This window comes from Cololabis saira, chromosome 15 (genome assembly GCF_033807715.1).
Source record: "Cololabis saira isolate AMF1-May2022 chromosome 15, fColSai1.1, whole genome shotgun sequence".
NCBI classification, from domain to species: Eukaryota; Metazoa; Chordata; class Actinopteri; order Beloniformes; family Belonidae; genus Cololabis; species Cololabis saira.
In genome coordinates, this window is record NC_084601.1 from 36942042 (window position 1) to 36964786 (window position 22745).

General features: G+C 42.2%; 3 gene segments (V, D, J or C); 2 read left to right on the forward strand and 1 right to left on the reverse strand.

The window, feature by feature from the left end:
* Window positions 1-705: 705 nt before the first annotated feature.
* Window positions 706-2257, forward strand: LOC133460899 (Ig kappa-b4 chain C region-like). The segment is given in 2 exon segments: window positions 706-844; window positions 1929-2257. Coding segments are annotated over 2 exon segments (468 nt in total).
* Window positions 2258-3448: 1191 nt separating this feature from the next.
* On the reverse strand, window positions 3449-3930 carry LOC133460900 (Ig kappa chain V region 3381-like). The segment is given in 2 exon segments: window positions 3449-3771; window positions 3879-3930. Coding segments are annotated over 2 exon segments (375 nt in total).
* Window positions 3931-4908: 978 nt separating this feature from the next.
* LOC133460901 (Ig kappa-b4 chain C region-like) lies at window positions 4909-7964 on the forward strand. The segment is given in 2 exon segments: window positions 4909-5047; window positions 7590-7964. Coding segments are annotated over 2 exon segments (465 nt in total).
* The last annotated feature ends 14781 nt before the right edge of the window (window positions 7965-22745 follow it).

Sequence of the window (22745 nt, forward strand, 5' to 3'; positions counted from 1 at the left end):
AGGTTCACACTATCAAGAAGGTATCAAGTTTGAAAACATCATTATAAACTAATATGATACAGATTAACTCTTCAGGACATTTTTAATTTAATATCTGTTAATTTCTTGGGAGTAGGAAAGATTGAGTGTTGAGATCCATCCATCCATCCATCCATCCATCCATCCATCCATCCATCCATCCATCCATCCATCCATCTGGTCTCAGATCAGCTGAACTCTACGGTATTCCAGTTCTGTTCAGGTCAAAGGTCGTACTTCCTGAATTGGTCACCAGTTCTCTAAAGAAGTTACTTTTTTTTATATTTATGATTCTTTTCACCACCTCTGTGTCACAGTAAATAGATTTATTCTCCTCATGCATACATTCCTGAGAACATCATTGCAACTAAACACTTTTATTATGCAATTGGACTTGTCAGTTTGTCTACTTTGTCTCTGTCCTGCGTGACATCTACTATAAACTTAATATAAATCCCATGAATGAAATCCAACTGATATTTTAGTTTTACCTTGTTGCACATAAGAATATGGAGTTTTTACGAGTCACAAACTTTGGGGAGTTTTTCCCAAAAAAGTGTTTATTTCTGTCAAAAGAAAAAGGTTTGATTACGGTAAAAAAAATGTGACATAGAAAATAAAATGAGTTTGGATCTGTGCTACATGTATAACTCCATATTTGTTATATTAGCTGTTGACTAGAAAAAAATGACATGTTTTGTAGAGTTTGTTTGTTTCAGAGTCAGAGAGCGTGTCTCTCTGCAGTCAGAGGTTTTTGTACGACGGTTTCATCAGTTTGTATCACTGTGGTACACGTTTGGTGGAGGAACCAGACTGGATGTTAACTGTAAGTATTTATGATTCATTTAATGACCTCAAGTCTTTTTCTTTTTCTATCTTATATTATAAAAATAGATTTTATTAAAGCATTCAACAATACAGTTGTATTTGACAGGATTGCAGTAATTTTTGAAGAGGAGACATTTACATTTTGAGACACTTGAAAGACTTCTTCAGTTCAACATTTTGTTTGTAGGAAATAAATGTATTATTTTCTTTATCAAGTTTGAAAAAAATGTTTGTGACAAAATTTGAATCGAACTTAGTCATGTTAACTATATCTAAACTTCAGTGTTAAATCTGAACATGAAGTTTCTGAGTTTCATTGATTTGATGAGTTTGATATGTAGTTCAGTGGTTAACAGTATTTATATTTAATGGAGAAATGCTCTTAAGACAATTTAAATAATTATTAACATTAATTAGCTATCAGACAGACGTTTAAATAGTGAGTCATGTTGTCGGTGTCACTGATAACTTTGTAGGACTTTTCTAATGTGAACTCTGAGTTTTGATGACAACGATTGAAAATGAACACAGAAGAACTTTGAATGAACAACATCCTTCATTTTCAGAACAACAAGGTTCCACATGACTTTATGTTGGGGTTGATTGTGTGTAATCTGTTGTTAGAGATGTTGTTCAGAAAATAAGACAAACCCTGTTTAAACAACTCAAAATATTTTTCATTCTACATTAGGCTTTTTAGTACATATGTAATGAATATTGCTACGTTAAAAGTGCAAAGACGTTCTTGTTTTAATTATTCCTGCCACTGTAGAAAGATATTTGATAAAATGAAAAACACATTGTCACATTTTGTACACAAAGTATTTTTTTAAATTCAGCTTTTAAAAGTATGTCGATATTTTAAGTACATTTTGAGAAATGTACTAAAAATAAACCACAAAAACGTGAAATATTTGAAGAATGAAATGTTCTTACAGTTTTATCTTTAGTTCTGAAACCTGTCTGTTGCTGTGGTTCAGCAGTGATGCTTGTCTGTTACCACGGTTACACACATAAGAGAGGGAAGTGAAACACTGAGGTGGATTTTTCGTCTTAACTGTATCATTTCTTCTCCTCTGCAGTGGGCCGAGTCCCCCCCTCCCTGACAGTCCTGTCCAGTGGGGAGCTGCAGCAGGGGACGGCCACACTCATGTGTCTGGCCAACAAGGGCTTCCCCTCAGACTGGAGTCTGTCCTGGAAGGTGGACGGCAGCAGCAGCAGCAGCAGCAGCTGGGAGGAGAGCAGGAGCCCCGGGGTGCTGCATGAGGACGGCCACTACAGCTGGAGCAGCACCCTGAGACTCCCTGCAGACCAGTGGACCAAGGTGCTCTCTGTGACCTGTGAGGCCACCCAGGGCTCCCAGACTCCAGTCTCAGAGACCCTGAGGAGAGACCAGTGCTCCCAGTCCTGACCTGACTCCCTGGGACTCTCAACCTGCTTTTACTCTTCTACTTCTCTCTCTCTCTGTTTCTTTTTCTCCTGAAATGTTTCAACAGTTATGTTTTCCTTCTTGTTGCATTGATGATGGCTTTAAACAATAAACTCATTACTGTAGTACAAAAGTCCATCACTATGATATGTTGAGAACACAAATAAACATAAATAAACATATTTATCCAGTATATTTAAATATATTAACCCTTACTTGACATTGAATGAATGAATGAATGAAGTTTATTCAATCACCAAAAAACATTGTGCACAGCATTAAAATTTCACACAAATCCAATAATCATGTGTTGAACAATGACTGAAAAGAGCAAAGGCAGAAGCAAACTGCTTATAAAAGCCTATCCTTTATTATCAACTTTCTTTTTTTGGTTACCGACCTCCAGAAAACCAAAAAGACAATAGAAAAGCAAAGAAACATTTACAGATAGTCAATCTCACTTATAAGCTTCAAAAATAGTTTTACAAACCATTTTCTTAAAAACCAAAAGAGAATAACGTGTTTTTAAATTTATGTTGGCATAATTCAGAATGTAACTCCAGTAATGGAGACGCGTCTCCTTTTCATACCTTTTTTAGTTTTTTGTACTGTAAAATTGCAGACACCTCTAAGATTATACGGAGTCTCCTGAATTGAAAAGAACCTCTGTATTGAGTCATGGAGCATTTTTGATTTTGCTCTGAACATAATTTGCATGATCTTATAATAAAACAAATCATAAAATTTAATAACATGAGAATTTAGAAAAAGTGGCTCTGTGTGAGCGTAGTAATCAGCCTTATTGATGATACGTATTCATTCACAACAGACACAGGGAGACGACTTGAAGAGGGTTGTTACTCTGCTAACTTCTACGATAACGTTCGTGAGGCGTGTGATTCTGTCTTACAGAGGTTCTCTGAAGCTAAACTATGTTTCTCTACATTCCTGACAGAAACTGTTCCTGTGAGTTTGAAAAGTGTGTGTGTGTGTGTGTGTGTGTGTGTGTGTGTGTGTGTGTGTGTGTGTGTGTGTGTGTGTGTGTGTGTGTGTGTGTGTGTGTGTGTGTGTGTGTGTGTGTGTGTGTGTGTGTGTGTGTGTGTTCAGTGAAGTGTATCAGTCAGTTCAGTTTCAGTTCAGTCTGACTGAGGGAGGTTTTTGTACGACGGTTTTTCACTGTGTGAACGACCACAGATTGTTGATGTAATGAGCACTCTGACAGTAATAAACTGCTGCATCTTCAGCCTGAACTCCACTGATGGTCAGACTGAAGTCAGAGTTTAATCCACTGCCTGTAAAACGACTTGGTGTTCCTGATTGTCTGGTGCTAGTCCGATAAATGAGCAGTTTAGGAGTTCCTCCATCTCTCTGTTGATACCAGGCTAAATAGTTGGAGTAAGCAACATTCTGACTGGTTTTACATGTGATGGTGACGGAGCCTCCCAGAGCAGAAGTCACTGATCCAGGCTGAGTCACTGTGACCTGACCTCTGGACTCTGAGGAAACAGAGACACAAACAGAAAACAGCTTCATGGTTTTGCCAGCTTCATTTCAGAGGGACAGATGTTCATAGAGGAGAGGAGTTGGATTCTCTGGACTTTACCTGTGAAGCAGCAGCAGAGGAGAGTCCAGATGAGGACGCAGATCAGAGTCATGTTTTTGATGAGGAGGATTTCTGTATCTTCTGTTGTCATAAAGGACAGCTGTCAGTCATCCAGAGTTCAAGTGTCAGGACTATAAACTCTCCCAGATCACTGGAGCGTGGTGCTGCTGATGCAAAGTGCTTCTATGGAAATGTTCCCACTGACTCCAGCAGAGACTTCATAACTCTGATGATGATGATGATCATCAATAGATCAATAGGTTCACACTATCAAGAAGGTATCAAGTTTTACAACAATATTAGAAACTAATATGATGCAGATTAACTCTTCAGGACATTTTTATTTTAATATCTGTTAATTTCTTGGGAGTAGAAAAGATTGGGAGTAGAGATCCGTCCATCCATCCATCCATCCGTCCGTCCATCCATCCATCCATCCATCCATCCATCCATCCATCCATCCATCCATCCATCCATCCATCCATCCATCCATCCATCCATCCATCCATCCATCCATCCATCTGGTCTCAGATCAGCTGAAGTCTACAGTATTCCAGTTCTGTTCAGGTCAAAGGTCGTACTCCCTGAATTGGTCACCAGTTCTCAAAAGAAGTTACTTTTTTTTATATTTATGATTCTTTTCACCACCTCTGTGTCACAGTAAATAGATTTCTTCTCCTCATGCATAAATCCCTGAGAATATCATTGCAACTAAACATTTTCATTATGTAATTGTCAGTTTGTTTACTTTATCTCTAAAGTGTCCTGCGTGACATCTACTATAAACTTCATATAAATCACATGAATGAAATTCAACTGATATTTTAGTTTTACCTTGTTGCACATAAGAATATGGAGTTTTTACGAGTCACAAACTTTGGGAAGTTTTTCACAAAAAAGTTTTTATTTCTGTCAAAAGAAAAAGGTTTGATTACGGTAATAAAATTGTGACATAGAAAATAAAATGAGTTTGGATCTGTGCTACATGTATAACTCCATATTTGTTATATTAGCTGTTGACTAGAAAAAAATGACATGTTTTGTAGAGTTTGTTTGTTTCAGAGTCAGAGAGCGTGTCTCTCTGCAGTCAGAGGTTTTTGTACGACGGTCTCATCAGTTTGTATCACTGTGGTACACGTTTGGTGGAGGAACCAGACTGGATGTTAACTGTAAGTATTTATGATTCATTTAATGACCTCAAGTCTTTTTCTTTTTCTATCTTATATTATAAAAATAGATTTTATTAAAACATTCAACAATACAGTATTTGACAGGATTGCAGTAATTTTTGAAGAGGAGACATTTACATTTTGAGACACTTGAAAGACTTCTTCAGTTCAATATTTTGTTTGTAGGAAACACTTGAATTATTTTCTCTATCAAGTTTGAAAAAAATGTTTCTAAGAAAAAATTTGAATTTAATTTAGTCATATTAGCTCTATCTAGACTTCAGTGTTAAATCTGAACAGGACGTTTCTCAGTTTCATTGATTTGATGAGTTTGATATGTAGTTCAGTGGTTAACAGTATTTATATTTAAGGGAGAAATGCTCTTAACACCTTTTAAAGGATTATTAAAGTTAATTAGCTATCAGAGAAACATTTAAATAGTGAGACATGTTGTCGGTGTCACTGATAACTTTGTAGGACTTTTCTAATGTGAACTCTGAGTTTTGATGACGATTGAAAATGAACACAGAAGAACTTTGAATGAACAACATCCTTAATTTTCAAAACAACAAGGTTCCACATGACTTTATGTTGGGGTTGATTGTGTGTAATCTGTTGTTAGAGACGTTTGCTCAGAAAATAAGACAAACCCTGTTTAAACAACTCAAAATATTTTTTATTCTACATTAGGCTTTTTAGTATATGTATATATATATATATATATATATATATATATATATATATATATATATATATATATATATATATATATATATATATATATATATATATATATATTAGGGGTGTAACGGTATTAATATTCGTCCCGTCCCGTCACGGTACGGGGGTCACGGTTCGGTTCACGCAGTCATACGGCGAATACGTCTGACTGAGTTGAGAAAAAAAAATAAATAAATAAAATAAAAAAATCAATCATCGTTTTTTTTCCCCTTATAAATATCAACAGTCACGTTCCATTACAGACCTAAATGTGTGCTAGTCTGTGCATATCAATAAATATATGTGCAATTCATATATCATCATAAATTGTAGGCTATAATAACGATAAAATGTTCTAATTCTTAATTTACAACTGTCCTGAATCCGGCCGCGAGCCAAAGCGGGTTGGCTGTAAAGCCTGATTTATGGTTCTGCGTTAAATCGACGCAGAGCATACGCCGTAGGGTACGGCGCAGTCTACGGCGAGGTTATGCGGCGACGCGCACCTTCGCCGTAGGCGCTGCGTTGGTGTAACGCGGTACCATAAATCAGCCTTAACAGTCACAGCAAATTTGCCGTGAAGGAGATTAGCGCTAAAGTTTAAAACCTACAAAGTTTTGAATGTTACCCCGTTTTCCACGTTACCTGGATTATTTTGGGTTATGGAAGAGTCAACTGTCATTGGTGAGTCAGTGTAACCTCCATAAATAATTTATTTATCAGAATGTTGTGGTATTCTTGACCACCTGCTTATTTGAATGAGTTTGTGTTGTTGTCAACTAGACCGCCGAGTCTATTCTCTGTTCTAGAGCTCAGAAATGTTATAGACCGCTGTGTCTATCTATCTAAATAGATTGTGTAATTTAGACCAGTTATGTTTTTTTTTTGTGTTTAAGCTGTATCAAAGATGGAACTGAGTCTGTGTGTGTGTGTGTGTGTGTGTGTGTGTGTGTGTGTGTGTGTGTGTGTGAGACTTTACTCTGCTTTCTGCAGCATAGGCCTATAGGCTTGGCTCAATAAAAGTGAGAATAAATGTAGTTTGATGGGCAGGATGATGTTGTTGAACGTTAAAATGACTATCATAAGGCCCATGGAGAATACTCCGCCCCCAGACGGCTCTGCCCATTATTCTATTTATTTTACACTTTAATAAGAGATGCTTTTTAGTTTTGTAGCCAATTGAACAAACTTTAACTTTCAAATGCTATGATCAAAATAAAGGAAGAAAAAACTCGTCTTATACATTTGGGACTTTTTGTATTTTTTTTCCCGTTGTACCGAACCCGTACCGAACCCGTACCAAACCCGTACCGAACCGTGACCCCTGTACCGAGGTACGTACCGAACCGTGACTTGTGTGTACCGTGACACCCCTAATATATATATATATATATATATATATATATATATATATATATATATATATATATATATATATATATATAAATAATGAATATTGCTACGTTTAAAGTGCAAAGACATTCTTGTTTTAGTTATTCCTGCCACTGTAGAAAGATATTTGATAAAATTAAAGACACATTGTTACATTTTGTACAAAAAGTATTTTTTTAAAAGGAGCTTTTAGAAGTATGTCGATATTTAAAGTACATTTTGAGAACTGTACTAAAAAGAAACCACAAAAACATGAAAATATATGAAGAATGAAATGTTATCACAGTTTTATCTTTAGTTCTGAAACCTGTCTGTTGCTGTGGTTCAGCAGTGATGCTTGTCTGTTACCACGGTTACACACATAAGAGAGGGAAGTGAAACACTGAGGTGGATTTTTCATCTTAACTGTATCATTTATTCTACTCTGCAGTGGGCCGAGTCCCCCCCTCCCTGACAGTCCTGTCCAGTGGGGAGCTGCAGCAGGGGACGGCCACACTCATGTGTCTGGCCAACAAGGGCTTCCCCTCAGACTGGAGTCTGTCCTGGAAGGTGGACGGCAGCAGCAGCAGCAGCAGCTGGGAGGAGAGCAGGAGCCCCGGGGTGCTGCAGGAGGACGGCCACTACAGCTGGAGCAGCACCCTGAGACTCCCTGCAGACCAGTGGACCAAGGCGCTCTCTGTGACCTGTGAGGCCACCCAGGGCTCCCAGACTCCAGTCTCAGAGACCCTGAGGAGAGACCAGTGCTCCCAGTCCTGACCTGACTCCCTGGGACTCTCAACCTGCTTTTACTCTTCTACTTCTCTCTCTCTCTCTTTCTTTTTTCCCTGAAATGTTTCAACAGTTATGTTTTCCTTCTTGTTGCATTGATGATGGCTTTAAACAATAAACTCATTCACAAGGTTATTTATGGTCATTGTGCTGATTTCAGTCCAGTACTGTACATGAAATCCATAGTTATCACTTATGTGATGTTACAATAAATATATAAATACCCTTAAAGTAACAACATTTAGATTGAATCATTCCTGAAAAACTGCTAAAGAAAGAAATCCTGAGCTCATATACTGCAGTTCATTATATCTTATACAATTAATTGGAAAAGCAAGATCATAATTTACATTCAGCCATGACGGAGGTAAGTTCATCCAACGTTCATTATAGATCAGATGAATCGTTTTTATATCCATACACCTCTCTGATGTCTTGACATATTTCAAATAAAATCTGTTGTCCTTGAAAGTTGATCCTGAGTTTCCTAAGTCTTCTCCAAAAAAGAATTTCATGACTCTGTGAGAAGGTGAAACTCATTAACAAGGTTATTCATGGTCATTGTGCTGATTTCAGTCCAGTACTTTACATGAAATCTATAGTTATCACTTATGTGTTTGTACAATAAATATCTATATAAGAGGTTACAGCCAAATCTGACCAAACTCACACGCATCACAGACACAGCTGCTAAAATAATCGGTCTCCCCACACCCAACCTCACAGAACTAAATAACAAGTTTCTCACGCCTAGCCATAGTCCAAGACATCAGTCAGCCACTGGACCATCATATCCCCCACTCCCCTCAGGGTGCAGGTTCAGACTCTTCAGTTCAGGAGGGCTGGGCTGGGAAAAGCCTGATCCCTGCAGCCACAGCTGCCCTGAACAGCAGGCCCCGCTCATCTGTCTGCCCGCTTTCTGCTCTCATTTAAGTTGTCTTTGTTGTTATGTCTTTTATTTAGTGTTGGTGTTGATGAAATGTACTGCAAGTGAAGACAAATCTCCCTACGGGACAAATAAAATAAACCTGATCTAATGTTCAGTATCTTTGATTGTGCTGATTGGAGTACAGCTGCTTCAGTGAGGAGTGCAGGTGGAGAGAACCAAGTAAAACCTTTCTTTCTGGGAATTGAAAAGGGGATGTTGCTGATCAATACTGCTAAAATGACATTGATAAAAACATTTCAAATATGATTCATTTGTTAAAAGAGGGGAGGACCCTGCTTAAAAGTACCATGATGGTTAAAGTTGTTAAGACCTGTAATGGTTTATTCCGGAGTGGTTGGAGTCCCGGAGAAGAATGAGGGTTTAAAAGAAGGTGAAAACCCCTACAGTTTTTTTGCCCTGCTGCTGCTGTGTCACTGTGAGGAGCTGTTTTGTCTTCACCACAGGCATGTTGGGACCGCCGCAATTTAATTTAACCTTTATGCTTGTAGGAAATAAACCTCCCTGAGCCTTGGCCTGTAGTGTCTGTCTGCCATCCCTTCCTTATGCTGAGAGAGTCTGGTCTAGTGCTGAGGTGGAAACTACCTTCACCTGAGCCAGGTGTGACACACTTCACCCACTCTGGTGATGCTGCTGTTTCTCAAAACATCAAGAGGTTTACTGCTGAATTAAGTAGCTATCAAGTTTGACAACATGATTTTTTAACAAATTTGATACAGATCAACTCTTCAGGACACTTTTCTTTGAATATCTGTTAATTTCTTGGGAGTAGAAAAGATTGGGAGTAGAGATCCATCCATCCATCCATCCATCCATCCATCCATCCATCCATCCATCCATCCATCCATCCATCCATCCATCCATCCATCCATCCATCCATCCATCCATCCATCCATCCATCCATGCATCCATCCATCCATCCATCTGGTCTCAGGGATCAGCTGAACTCTACAGTATTCCAGTTCTGTTCAGGTCAAAGGTCGTACTCCCTGAATTGGTCACCAGATCTCAAAAGAAATCACATTTTAATGTTAAAACTAAGGAAGTGGGTTTCTAAAATCACTCTTAACATTTTGTAAGTTAATACAATTCTTTAAATGTCAAATTTTCAACTATAGAGGGTTATTGGAGAATATTACAGTTTTTGCCCGTTGCTTGAACACATTTAGCAAAATTTTGCTCACTGTGCCAAAACTCTACACACAAGAAAGCATGACACAACACTGGGAAATATACCATTCACATCTGTGTCAAATTGAAACTCCACTATCACTGCCTAGACTCTGCTATCAAAACCTAAAAATACTTGGTCAAAATGTAACTCTGATGACAAAATGACACACACTTGTATCATATGCATACACTTTCAGATCAGGGAGAACACACTAGTCTACTTTATATAAAACACTGCAGTCTTTGATTTATTTTTTTTATTTTTGTTTTTTCAGCAGGCACATTTTCAAGCAACCAAAACCAAACCAAACCAAATAGGCCTACTCAATGTTGTACATAGTAATGTGAACTAAAAAAAATAATTAGAAAAAACACTATACTGTAAACAAATAATTGTGCATACTGCACGTGGGCTCATGTTGTGTGCTGTTGTGTGAACAGGCGTTGGCGTCCTCCCCCAGAGGGTTTTTTTAGTCATTCTAGAGAAATACAAACACAAATTGTCATCATTTTGATTCTTTTTCTTACAGTACTTCACTGTATATAATGTATCATCCACTGTACTGAACCCTGCAATACCCTGTACATGTGATGTGGTAATGTGATATACTGTAGAGTGCTGTAAATACCATCTGAGTAGAAGGTAGAGAGGGGAAAACATACCTGTTTTCCAGTCTGAATGTTCTTACAGTATTATAGATGCCACTGTGAAGCGGCTGAGCTGCGGGTGGACTCTCTGCCCAGCTTCCCTCATTGTCAGGCCATGATCTATAACATGATCCACCAAAGTTGCCCTTATATCGTCAGATATGGAGGTCCGTGCATTGCCTCTTTGACCTTGTCCTTGCCCTCCTCTTCCTCGTCCTCTAGCTCTCCCTCTGCCTCTTGCTCTCCCTCCATCCATGCTTGCAAAGTTCTTGAAATGGCTAAACTGAGGCCTTTTTGTAGCTGGCTGATTGGTGTTACGTTTAGCAAGCAGGTGCCTTCAGGTGTGTATTTGAATGGTTGCAATTAACCGATGTGTTTTGTATTTTGGAAACATGTGTTTTCCAAATGGCACCCTGAGATTTCATTTGTGAACGAAGTGTCTTAAGTATGAAATAGAGTCTAGTATGCAGGACCAAGTGTGTTGCATAAAGGACTAAGTGTGTTGCAGAATTGCAACTAGAGTGCAAAGCAGCGCTTTGGTTTAAGGTATGGGTACATGTGTTTGAGGTATGGTAACAAAAGTTTCAAGTTGTGTTACTTTAGTTTAAGCATAGGTCTATATAGTGGAGCAGATTAAGGCCAAAAATAGCAAGGATCGTTCAGTTGCGGATACAAGCATGAAAATTGGTACACATACTCTTCGAACCCCACTCTATTCAAAAGTGCCGCGTGCCACGCAAAATTCAAAGGGGACGGCCTCCAAAATCCAAGATGTCCGCCCAGAAATGTGGTTTTTCCTTTATAACTCGAAATGAATCGATTTTAAGCCCCATAAATATATTGAGTGCGACTATAAATTTGGGCATTGCGGACATTTTGGTACCAAATACATGTCTGTATCTACTACGGTTCTCGTAATACAGCATATAGCATATAGGTACTTTTACAGACTCGCGGGAGAAATAGACATTTGAACATTGATTGTTGTTCAGTGAATATTAAGGCTAATATGAAAATGTTTTTTTCCTAACCTTTTTAAGTAGGGTTATTAAAGTTGGGTTTTAAGTAGGATTATAAAATTCTAAGTCCAGTGTTCAAGATGGCTGCCATGAACTTGAAATAATCATTTTAGCAACTACGAAACATTTTTTTGGCATGCATGTTTTTGTTCTATGCAGCAGAAATTCCAGAACTTCAGACTCATAAAAAGGGAAGAGATGTGTTTCTTGCTTTCAATAAAGATGTGAGTACAGCACTTACACAGTCTTCTGAATATTCAGAAGCAGTACTTATTTCCAAAGCAGCAAGGATTTTAAGGAAAAACATACTAGATCATCCTTGTAGTTTTGATGGCACATTTCCAGAGGGTGCTATTAAAAATGCCACGCCTAACCTTCTTCTTCAGTTCATCAGCATGGTTGAACATGGAGGAGATATCAAATCACAGCTGAGATTTGGAGCTTCAAAGTCAGACCAGGCCATTGCCCAACTCCTACAGTACAACTGCTACTCACAATATAAAGAAGCTACAACACACAGGCATTCAAAAGCTAGAGAAACCCCATTTCCCATCTACATGGGACTATCTGTCTTTGCAAAAACAAGAAAGAGAAGTCTTGTAGAAATGATGTATGAGCATGGTCTCAGCATCTCGTATGACAGGGTGCTGGAGATTTCAGCCCAGTTGGGGGGTGCTGCAGTCAGTAGGTATGTAGAAGACGGTGTGGTCTGTCCACCAATTTTGCGTAAGGGGTTGTTTACCACTGCAGTGATGGACAACCTGCCCTGTTGAGGCTGCATCACCGAACATGACAAGGTACTTGTCTTCTCCATATTGTTCAGGCCATTGCCACTGCACCTGCTTTGCCAGGGCATAGATTGGCTGGTCAGCTGTGATAACAGGAACCTGGCCAGGGTTGAGATGTGCTACAACATCCCGCACTTTCTCCATTACATGCTTCACAGTAGCAACGGAATGAGCTTGGTCACGGAGCAGAGGAAGTAATGCAGTAATGCTCACTTGAAACTCTGGACTTCTCTTCATTGATGCATGGTGTGACGACCATGTCAGGTTCACGGCACCATCTATTTTTTCTGTCACCATGACCTTCTCTAGCCACTGGTACTCAAGTGCGATTTGGGGCCCAATGCCACCTGTACCTGTCTTTGGTATTTGGCATTTTGGTGGTAGGGGATTCTTTGTTTTAAAGGAGGCAGGAAGAATATTTGTGAATGTGTCAGGCAGTTCTGGAACTGACCTGACTTTATCAGGTCCAAATCGGATTTTCTGTCTCTCCTGTCCCCCATTTTCCTGAGTGGGATGCTGGAAGACGGAGATGCTGGTCCCATGGAAGGATGTTGTGGCAGTTGTTGCGGATGGGTTGTGATCAATGTATCCTATTTGTGCCGGTCCCAAGCCCGGGTAAATGCAGAGGGTAGTGTCAGGTAGGGCATCCAACATATAAAACCAATAAGAAATATAAAATATGGATATAAGATGAAATGATGACAGCATAGAGCATCTTTTTCTATGCATTTTGGGGACTTGGGGACCTAGTCAGCCAGGCTAAATCCGGCCCTGCTCCCGAGTCTGTAAAAGTACCTATATGCTATATGCTGTATTACAAGAACCGTAATAGATACAGACATGTACTTGGTACCAAAATTTCCGCAATGCCCACATTTATAATCACATTCAATATATTCATGGGGCTTAAAATCGATGGATCTCGAGTTATAAAGGAAAAACCACATTTATGGGCGGACATCTTGGATTTTAGGGGCCGTCCCCTTAAAATTTTGCGTGGCACGCGGTACTTTTGAATAGAGTGGGGTTTGATGAGTATGTGTACCAATTTCCATGCTTGTATCCGCAACTGAACGATCCGGGTCATAATCTGCTCCACTAATAGTGTTCAAGCAATGGGCAAAAACTGTAAAGGACCTTTATTAACTTCATACCTTTTTATTGTAAAAACCAAGAATGTAGTTCTGAAGTTACTAAATGATGTCACTTGTCACGTAAAGGATTAATGTGTTTTCATTATGACTTAATCTGAATGTCAACAGTTCAACATTGTTAATGTATTGTGTGTGTGTGTGTGTGTGTGTGTGTGTGTGTGTGTGTGTGTGTGTGTGTGTGTGTGTGTGTGTGTGTGTGTGTGTGTGTGTGTGTGTGTGTGTGTGTGTGTGTGTGTGTGTGTTCAGAGAAGTGTATCAGTCAGTTCAGTTTCTGTTCAGTCTGACTGAGGGAGGTTTTTGTACGACTGTTTTTCATTGTGTGAACACATCTTTCCTGTTGATGACATGAAAACTCTGACAGTAATAAACTGCTGCATCTTTAGTCTGAACTCCACTGATCGTCAGAGTGAAGTCAGAGTTTGATCCACCATCTGTAAAACGACTTGGTGTTCCTGATACTCGACTGCCATCATTATTAAAGAGCAGTTTAGGAGTTCCTCCATCTCTCTGTTGGTACCAGGCTAAATAGTAGTAGCGATCATAGTAAACATTGTGACTGGTTTTACATGTGATGGGGACGGAGCCTCCCAGAGCAGAAGTCACTGATCCAGGCTGAGTCACTGTGACCTGACCTCTGGACTCTGAGGAAACAGAGACACAAACAGAAAACAGCTTCATGGTTTTGTCAGATTCATTTCAGAGGGACAGATGTTCATAGAGGAGAGGAGTTGGATTCTCTGGACTTTACCTGTGAAGCAGCAGCAGAGGAGAGTCCAGATGAGGACGCAGATCAGAGTCATGTTTTTGATGAGGAGGATTTCTGGGTCTTCTGTTGTCATGAAGGACAGCTGTCAGTCATCCAGAGTTCAAGTGTCAGGACTATAAACTCTCCCAGATCACTGGAGCGTGGTGCTGCTGATGCAAAGTGCTTCTATGGAAATGTTCCCACTGACTCCAGCAGAGACTAGTTATGTCTCTTTTTTATGAATTAGTTCTGATTTTGAGACTGAATCATCTATCAATTCCGTGACTTAGAATATGTCTGTCGTCAATAATTCAAGTTTGGGGATTTTCCTGTGTATAGAGTTAGCATAAAATGTTGAGTGTTTAAATTGAACACAAATTCACAAAAAACATGCGTTGATGTGTAATGAGGAGGTGCTACTAGACTCTGAGATTACTTTGTGAATCAAATCCATTTAGCTGTCCTGGGCAGATATCATTAGTCACGTTTCTAAGACTTCCAAGTTCTGCGGTGGCAGCTTAAAACTTAATTCTGGACTTAAAGAACGTTCCTTACATTTCATAAGTACAGATGTTCAGATTTACAAAAGTAAAATGTGCTCTAAAAAAGGATTGAGCCACCAATCTCAGACAACAAATATCCATCCATCCAACATTTTGAATTCCTGCTATCAGAACTCTCTCCCTCTTATCAGAGAGGTTACCACACCAGAGCAACACAGCCCACATCTGGATCTGGAAAATGCTTCTGTCAGGCACACGAAGAATGGACACAATTGCAGACACAAAGGGAAAACTGTTCAAAAGAGTTATTGAAAAAATCAAGGCAGGCAAGGATCAGGCAAAATCCGAAGAGGGGCAGGCAAAAATCCGAAGAGGGGCAGGCAAGGGTCAAAATTCAAAAAAGCTGTCAGCGAAGGCAGAGGTACCGCCGGCAAGGGCTTAGGCAAAAACGTGGTCTGGGGGATGAAAAAGGTCGAAAAGGTCAAAAACTTGAAAAACTCACTTGGTTTGATAAACGGCTGAAGGCTTGGAGAACACAAGACAATCTGGCATGGACTGAAGAGAGACTGAGGCTTAAATACTGTGGGCATGATTGCACTAGTTATTGCAGGTGTTGTCAGGTAGGGGGGGAGGAGCCAGACACACCCACTTCAACCTCAGACTGTGACAGCTGCAGTGTTTTTTTAAATCCTGTATTTGTCAATCTGTTAATTTAGAGGGTTAGAAAAGGCGCCTCAAATTATACTTTTATAAAAGCAGACACCCCTACTTTTTTGGAAATTCAGCTATTCAACCAATTTAAAAATAGAGAACACATTTCATTTATTATTCTAATCTACTCTCATTCTTCTGTTCTAATAAATATTGTGTCAGTCTCTGTCCACTAGAGGGAGGATGTAGGATGGGTAATGGGGGGAGGGATCAAGCTCAAGTGCGGGGCATGGCAGACCATATAAGTCTGCATTTGAGCAACTGACAACAGCTACCTGTTTCCTGCATTCCTTCCAGTACCATTCAGGAGAGTGTTTGCTGCCAGACACCCCTAGACCTGAGGCCGGTAACATCTGCAGGCTTTTTCTTCCTGCTGAACTTGATCACCATTTCTCTGGTCTTGCAGACATTTAGCTTCAGGTGATTCAGTTCAGTCCAATCCAGGAATCTGTCCACCAGTTACCTGTACTCCCCCTCTTATACGCCCGACAACAGCCAAGTCATCCCAGAGTTTCTGTAGGTGGCATGACTCAGTGTTGGACTGAAAATCATTGGTGTACAAGGTGAAGAGAAACGGAGAAAGCACAGTCCCCTGAGGAGCTCCAGCATCACTAACCACCACATCAGACAGAACACTGCCCAGACGGACAAATTGTGTGCTGCCTGTCAGGTATTCAGTCATGCAGGATGCTGTTAAAAGCACTGCAGAAATCAAAGAAGGAGATTATCACAGTGATTCCTCCTCCATGAAGGTGCAAATGAGCTCGTTGCTGCAGGTACATGACAGTCTTCAACTCCTAGATCAGAGGTCGGCAACCCAAAATGTTGAAAGAGTCTGTGGCAGGGTGGAGAGGTGGATAGGACACGCGCACCTGTGTCCCATCCGCCTGAGTGGATTTCTCCACCCTGCCAGCCTTATAAGGCGAAGCTGGACAACAGAAAAGGGGTCGGAGGAGCTGTGTCCTGGGTGATGCTTATGCACATGTGGGTGTTGTGAAATAAAAAAAAAAAAAAAAGGGTCTGCACGAAACTCTGTGTCTCTCCGTCCTTCGGTCGGGCCCCCCATGGCACGCACCCTGCCACAGAGTCATATTGGACCAAAAACACAAAAAACAAATATGTCTGGAGCCGCAAAAAATGAAAAGTCTTGTATGTATAAGCCTTAGAATGCTGCATGTATCTCTAGCTTCGGACCGGTGGCCCTGAGTCCATGGCCACCTGGCACTGCTCACAGGTTTGACACCAACGCTTCACATCGGAGGTCATACCCGGCCAGTAGCAACGCTGCCTTAGCAATTCCAAGGTCCTCTCCACACCTTGGTGGCCATGGTTTTGGTGAACCTCGGTGAGGACCTTCTCCTTTAACGCAGCCGGTAACAGTACCTGGAGAACTGCTTCTCCACCATCGGGCCAGGCAACCTTTCTGTAGATCATTCCCGCTTGTTCAGTCAGCCTATCCCACTGTTTGAGAAGCACCACCGCTAGCTGGGACAGCCGCCTGCGTTCTCCATGGTTGGGATATTGTTGCTGCTGCCAAAACGTCAACATCTCTGAGAGCACCGGATCACCCTGCTGAAGTGCGCCAATGTCAGCAGGAAGGTGCTGAGGCAGAGCTTGGACAGCAGCCTGACAAGCTTCGGGCCCTCAAGCTCGTAGAGCTCGCTTCAAGGGTGGTGGAAGTGACGTACCAGGGACTACAGTTTCCAGGTTCACTACAACAGGGGGTGTTACGTGCCACAGAGGTAGGATTTTCTGTGGCTCTGCATTTCTCTTCCACCTTCTCCTCCCCTCCCTACCACTCATTCTCTGCAGGTGAGGTCTATAACCAGCAGCCATTCACCACCCATCTCCCATTGGCCAGCCTCTGGTTCCCTGTCTCTGCCCTCCTCCAATCATCTCCACCTGTGCCCTCCTCCAATCAACTCCACCTGTGCCCTCCTCCAATCAACTCCACCTGTGCCCTGTTTGCCAGTTCCTGCTGGCTCTCTCTCATAGCAAGTTGATGGTTGCTTGCTAGCTAGAGTCCAGAAGCACATCCTGCTGTTATTGCTATTATTCTGCTTCATAGTCTGGTGTACATGCCCTGCCTTGGGACAGGTAAGACGGGGGCCCCTATACACAGGCATCACGTAGTAGAATCTATGTTTAGTCACATTAGGTAAGGGATGGTTGCCACTATTGTATTTTTGTCCCACTGGTTAGTGTAGTTAGGCAGACAGGCTTTTGGTTTCCTTATTAGACAGTTAGATAGAACTGTGTTCATCCTTAGCTGCTTATTTGTTATTTTGGCAACATCCACGTCCCCTGGCAGTGGCATACTTTTGTTTGGTCATTTTGTACACTTGTAAATATTGTAAATATCTTGCTGGGGTGTAAGTAAAATCAAGCACACCAGTTTAAAACCCTGTGTTGTCTCTGTTATTTGCACCTTTTTATGCTTGGGTTCCCTACTGGTTTAAATGTCATGCTATGTGACCCTTGGTCTCAACACCTGTACATGGCCTGACCAGGGGTTTCGTAACATGAAAGTGGGGGCTCGTCCGGGAAATTTCTGAGCATTTGGGGGTGCAAATACTTGGTTCTCTAGACTTGAGGTGATAGTTGGTTTTTGTGCGTTTTTTGTTGTACCATGGCATCCGGTTTTGATTTAAACCAGTTCATTGCAAACCCTTCCCGTGAGTCATTTGAGAAGTGTCGCAAGGCTGACCTGATTTCGGTGGCCAAACATTATAGTATTGTGACTGACAGTGGTGCCCTTAAAAGGGAGTTAAAACCAGTGGTGCTGGAGGGGTTAGTGGACAGAGGTGTTCTGGGTGGCCCTCTGGAGGCTGGGCTGGTTGGTGCAGCCTCCCCGGAAACAGTGGTGAGGGTAAGGTCGACGCCGACCTTGCCAAAGGGGGACCCTAACGCTTACTCACCGTCCCCAACGGGGTCCCTGGATGGCGCTAAGCTCAAGTTGCGTCTGGCTCGCCTCGACAGAGAGCGGGAGCAGAAAAGGGAACTCCGAGAAGCTGCGGAAAGAGCTCAGAGAGCTGAACTTGACCAGCAGCTTGCCATCCGCAGGCTAGAGCTGGAATTCCAACTGGAGACAGCCATAAGGCTGCGTAAGTTGGAGCTGGAGTCCTCTCCCCAACCTGTGGCACCGTCCACCTTCTCCGCCTTCGTCTCTCCATCCACTGTGGCGGCTCCTGCCGCTTCAATTGGCACCCATGGTCCACTCACCTCCACTGCCTCGCCAACACCACCTGGTAGATATGATTTATTTCGGCACATAGAACTTCCTCCCTTCCGAGAAACGGAAGTGGATTCTTTTTTTCATACTTTTGAACGCCTTGCGACTGTTCTTAATTGGCCAAAAGAGAACTGGTCCACTGCTGCAGTGCAAGCTAACCGGTAAAGCACAACACGTAATAGCCTCATTGCCTCTTGCCGATAGTCTTGATTATGATGTGTGTAAGTCTGCTGTACTCAGAGCCTACGAGCTCGTACCCGAAGCCTACAGGCAGCAATTTCGAAACTTCAAGAAAAGTCCCACTCAAACTTTTGTAGAGTTTGCTAGAGAGAAGGGCGAACGGTTTGATAAGTGGTGTGCTGCTAGCAAAGTCACTGATTTTGCTGGACTTCGAGAGCTAATACTCTTAGAGGAGTTTAAGAAGTGTGCTTCAGAGCGTTGTGTTGTTTATTTGAATGAGAAGAAGGTCTCTCAGCTTCATGAAGCCGCTATTTTTGCTGATGAGTATATGTTGACCCATAAGGAGGTGTTTGTGGCGCCTCGAGGTAAGGGTTTTGGTGTGGCTAACTCTGCCCCTCCTGCCGGTGCTAAGGAGGAGAGGGAATGCTATTATTGCCACACTAAGGGTCATGTCCAGAAGGATTGTTTTCAGTTGAGGAGAAAGAATTCTGGTTCCTCTAAACCTGCTAATGCTAAACCGATGGGTTTTGTTAGGACAGTGTCTGAGCAGACTCCAACCAGTGCGGTTCCTACATGCTGTGACGGCTTCAAGCCATTTGAGGGAATGGTGTCCTTGGTTGGTGACCCCGGTCGTAAGAAACCGATTCATATTTTGAGAGACACTGGGGCGGCTCAGTCCTTCCTGCTAAATGAGGTGCTGCCTCTGTCGGATGCTACATTTTCTGGTGCACACAGCATTGCTCAAGGAATTGATATGAGTTTCATTAAAGTTCCACTACACAATGTGTTTCTTGACACAAAACTGGTTTCTGGCTGCTTTAAGGTAGCTGTGTGCCCTGCTTTGCCTGTTCCTGGTATAGACCTCATTATGGGGAACGACATTGCAGGTGACAAGGTTTGCCCGGTGCTGGAGATTGTTGAACACCCCAATGTCATGGCTATGCCAAGTGGCTCAGATGTCCACCCAGGTACATTTCCAGCCTGTGTGCTTACACGAGCTCAGGCACGTAAGGAGAGTGGGGCGGTTCACTTGTCAGACTCCATTTTGGCCACACCACTTGCGACTGACGTTTTCCCCCAGCATTCAACTGGCCAAGCGAAGGTAAAATCAAAGCCAGTCCATATGCCTTCCATTACACTTCCAGTTACTCGCAACGAGATAATTGCTGCCCAGAAAACTGACCCCTCTTTAGCTCATTGCTTTGCATTGGCTGTTTCCCCTGTGGCTGCAAGGGGCAAACCAATAGCCTATTTTGTGGAAAATGACTTGCTAATGAGGAAATGGTCATTGCCTGCTGCAGCTGGCATGGACTGGGGTGTGATGACCCAGGTGGTTATGCCTACCCCCTTTCGCCACCAGGTTCTGCTGTTGGCTCACGAGACTCCTTGGTCTGGTCATTTGGGGATAACTAAAACTTATAACAGGGTACTGAAGCATTTCTTTTGGCCTAAGTTGCGGTCTTCTGTTGCGCAGTTTTGCAAAACCTGTCATCACTGTCAGATCACCGGAAAACCTAACCAGACCATTCCTGCAGCTCCTCTCCATCCTATCCCGGTGATGGGTGAACCGTTCAGTCATGTCATCATTGATTGTGTTGGACCACTGCCCAAGACCCGAAATGGTAACCAGTATCTTCTTACTCTAATGTGTACTGCCACTCGGTTTCCGGAGGCTATACCTCTTCGAGTTATTACTGCAAAGGCAGTGGTGAAAGCCATGACAAAGTTTTTCTCTACCTTTGGATTTGCCAAGGTGGTTCAAACAGATCAAGGTACTAACTTTCTGTCTCGTGTGTTTGAACAGGTCCTGGGGTCTCTAGGAATTGAGCACAGAGTATCTTCGGCCTATCACCCTGAGTCACAAGGAGCCCTCGAACGTTGGCATCAGACACTCAAGTCGGTATTGAGAAAATACTGTTTGGTAGAGGGAAATAGCTGGGATGATGGACTGCCTTTTGCCTTGTTTGCACTGAGAGAAGCTGTTCAGGAGTCACTGGGATTCAGTCCCTCGGAGCTGGTTTTTGGTCACACGTTGAGAGGACCACTCCAGGTCCTGAAAGAGCAAATTGTGACTCCTGGCAGATTCTCAAAGTCCACAAACATATTGAAATATGTAAGCCAGTTTAGAGAGCGCTTACACAAGGCTTGCTCACTGGCTAAAGAAGCGCTTGTCACCTCCCAGAGTGCCATGAAAAAGCACTATGACAAGAGAGCTGTGGCACGATCCTTTTGTGTAGGAGATCAAGTGCTGGTATTACTGCCTGTTCCAGGTTCTGCATTGTCTGCTCGCTTCTCAGGTCCTTATTCGGTGGTGGAGAAGCTAAGTGACACAGACTATGTTATTATCACTCCTAACCGTAGACGTAACAACCGTGTTTGTCACATTAACATGCTCAAGCTGTATCATGCTCGTACCCCAGATCCATCTGAGCGCAGTGTTGCACCTGTGTCAGCAGTAGCTTCAGTGTCTACTGTGTTTAACACTGCTCCGGATGAGGATGGTCTGAAACTGAGGTATGCCCCACAGCAGGGAGCCAGGCTGGCTAACTCTGAAATACTGGCAGACTTGTCTTCTCACCTGGCCCACTTGTCTGTGGAACAACGTGCTGATATTAGCCAGTTGATTTCAGAGTATCCAATGCTCTTCAATGACACTCCCACCTGTACTTCAGTGATTGAGCATGATATAGTTCTGTGTAATCCTACACCCATCCGGCAGCATCCATACCGTGCCAACGCGGCTAAGCGGGCAGCGATGAAGAAAGAAGTACAGTATCTGTTGGATAATAACTTGGCTAGACCAAGCTCCAGCCCTTGGTGTTCACCCTGCTTATTGGTGCCAAAATCGGATGGTACTCCAAGGTTTTGTACTGATTTTCGAAAGGTCAATGCAGTTACAGTACCTGACTCCTTTCCACTTCCACGGATGGAAGATTGCATTGATAATGTTGGCTCAGCTCAGTTTGTGAGCAAGCTTGACTTATTAAAAGGTTACTGGCAGGTCCCCCTTACGTCCCGTGCTTCTGAGATCTCTGCGTTCGCCACTCCTGATGATTTTCTGCAGTATAATGTGTTAGCTTTTGGGATGCGAAATGCTCCAGCTACCTTTCAAAGGTTAGTTAACACGGTGTTGTCTGGTGTTCCTAACTGTAATGCATATTTGGATGATTTGGTCATTTTTACAGACACGTTCCCAGAACACATCCACATACTCAGAATGGTGTTTGACAGGTTGACAGCAGCTACGCTCACTATAAACCTGGCCAAATGTGAATTTGGAAAAGCAACAATTACTTACTTGGGCAAGGAAGTTGGATTGGGAAAGGTACGGCCTGTGCATGCTAAGGTTATGGCTATTGTTAATTATCCAGCCCCAACGAACAAACGTGAGCTGCGACGTTTTATTGGGATGGCTGGCTACTATCGCTCGTTCTGCCGTAACTTTTCCTCTGTAATAGCTCCTTTAACTAGTTTGCTCAGTGATGCTAAACAGTTTGCTTGGACTTCAGATTGTCAGCAGGCCTTTGAGAAGGCCAAGGCTTTGCTTTGCAGTGCCCCGGTGCTTGCTGCTCCAGACTTTACTCTGCCCTTCAAGTTAGAGGTAGACGCAAGTGCTTTGGGAGCTGGGGCTGTATTGCTTCAAGAGGATGCTGATGGAATTGATCACCCCGTCTGTTTCTTCTCCCGAAAATTTACTAAGCCACAGCTTAATTATTCCA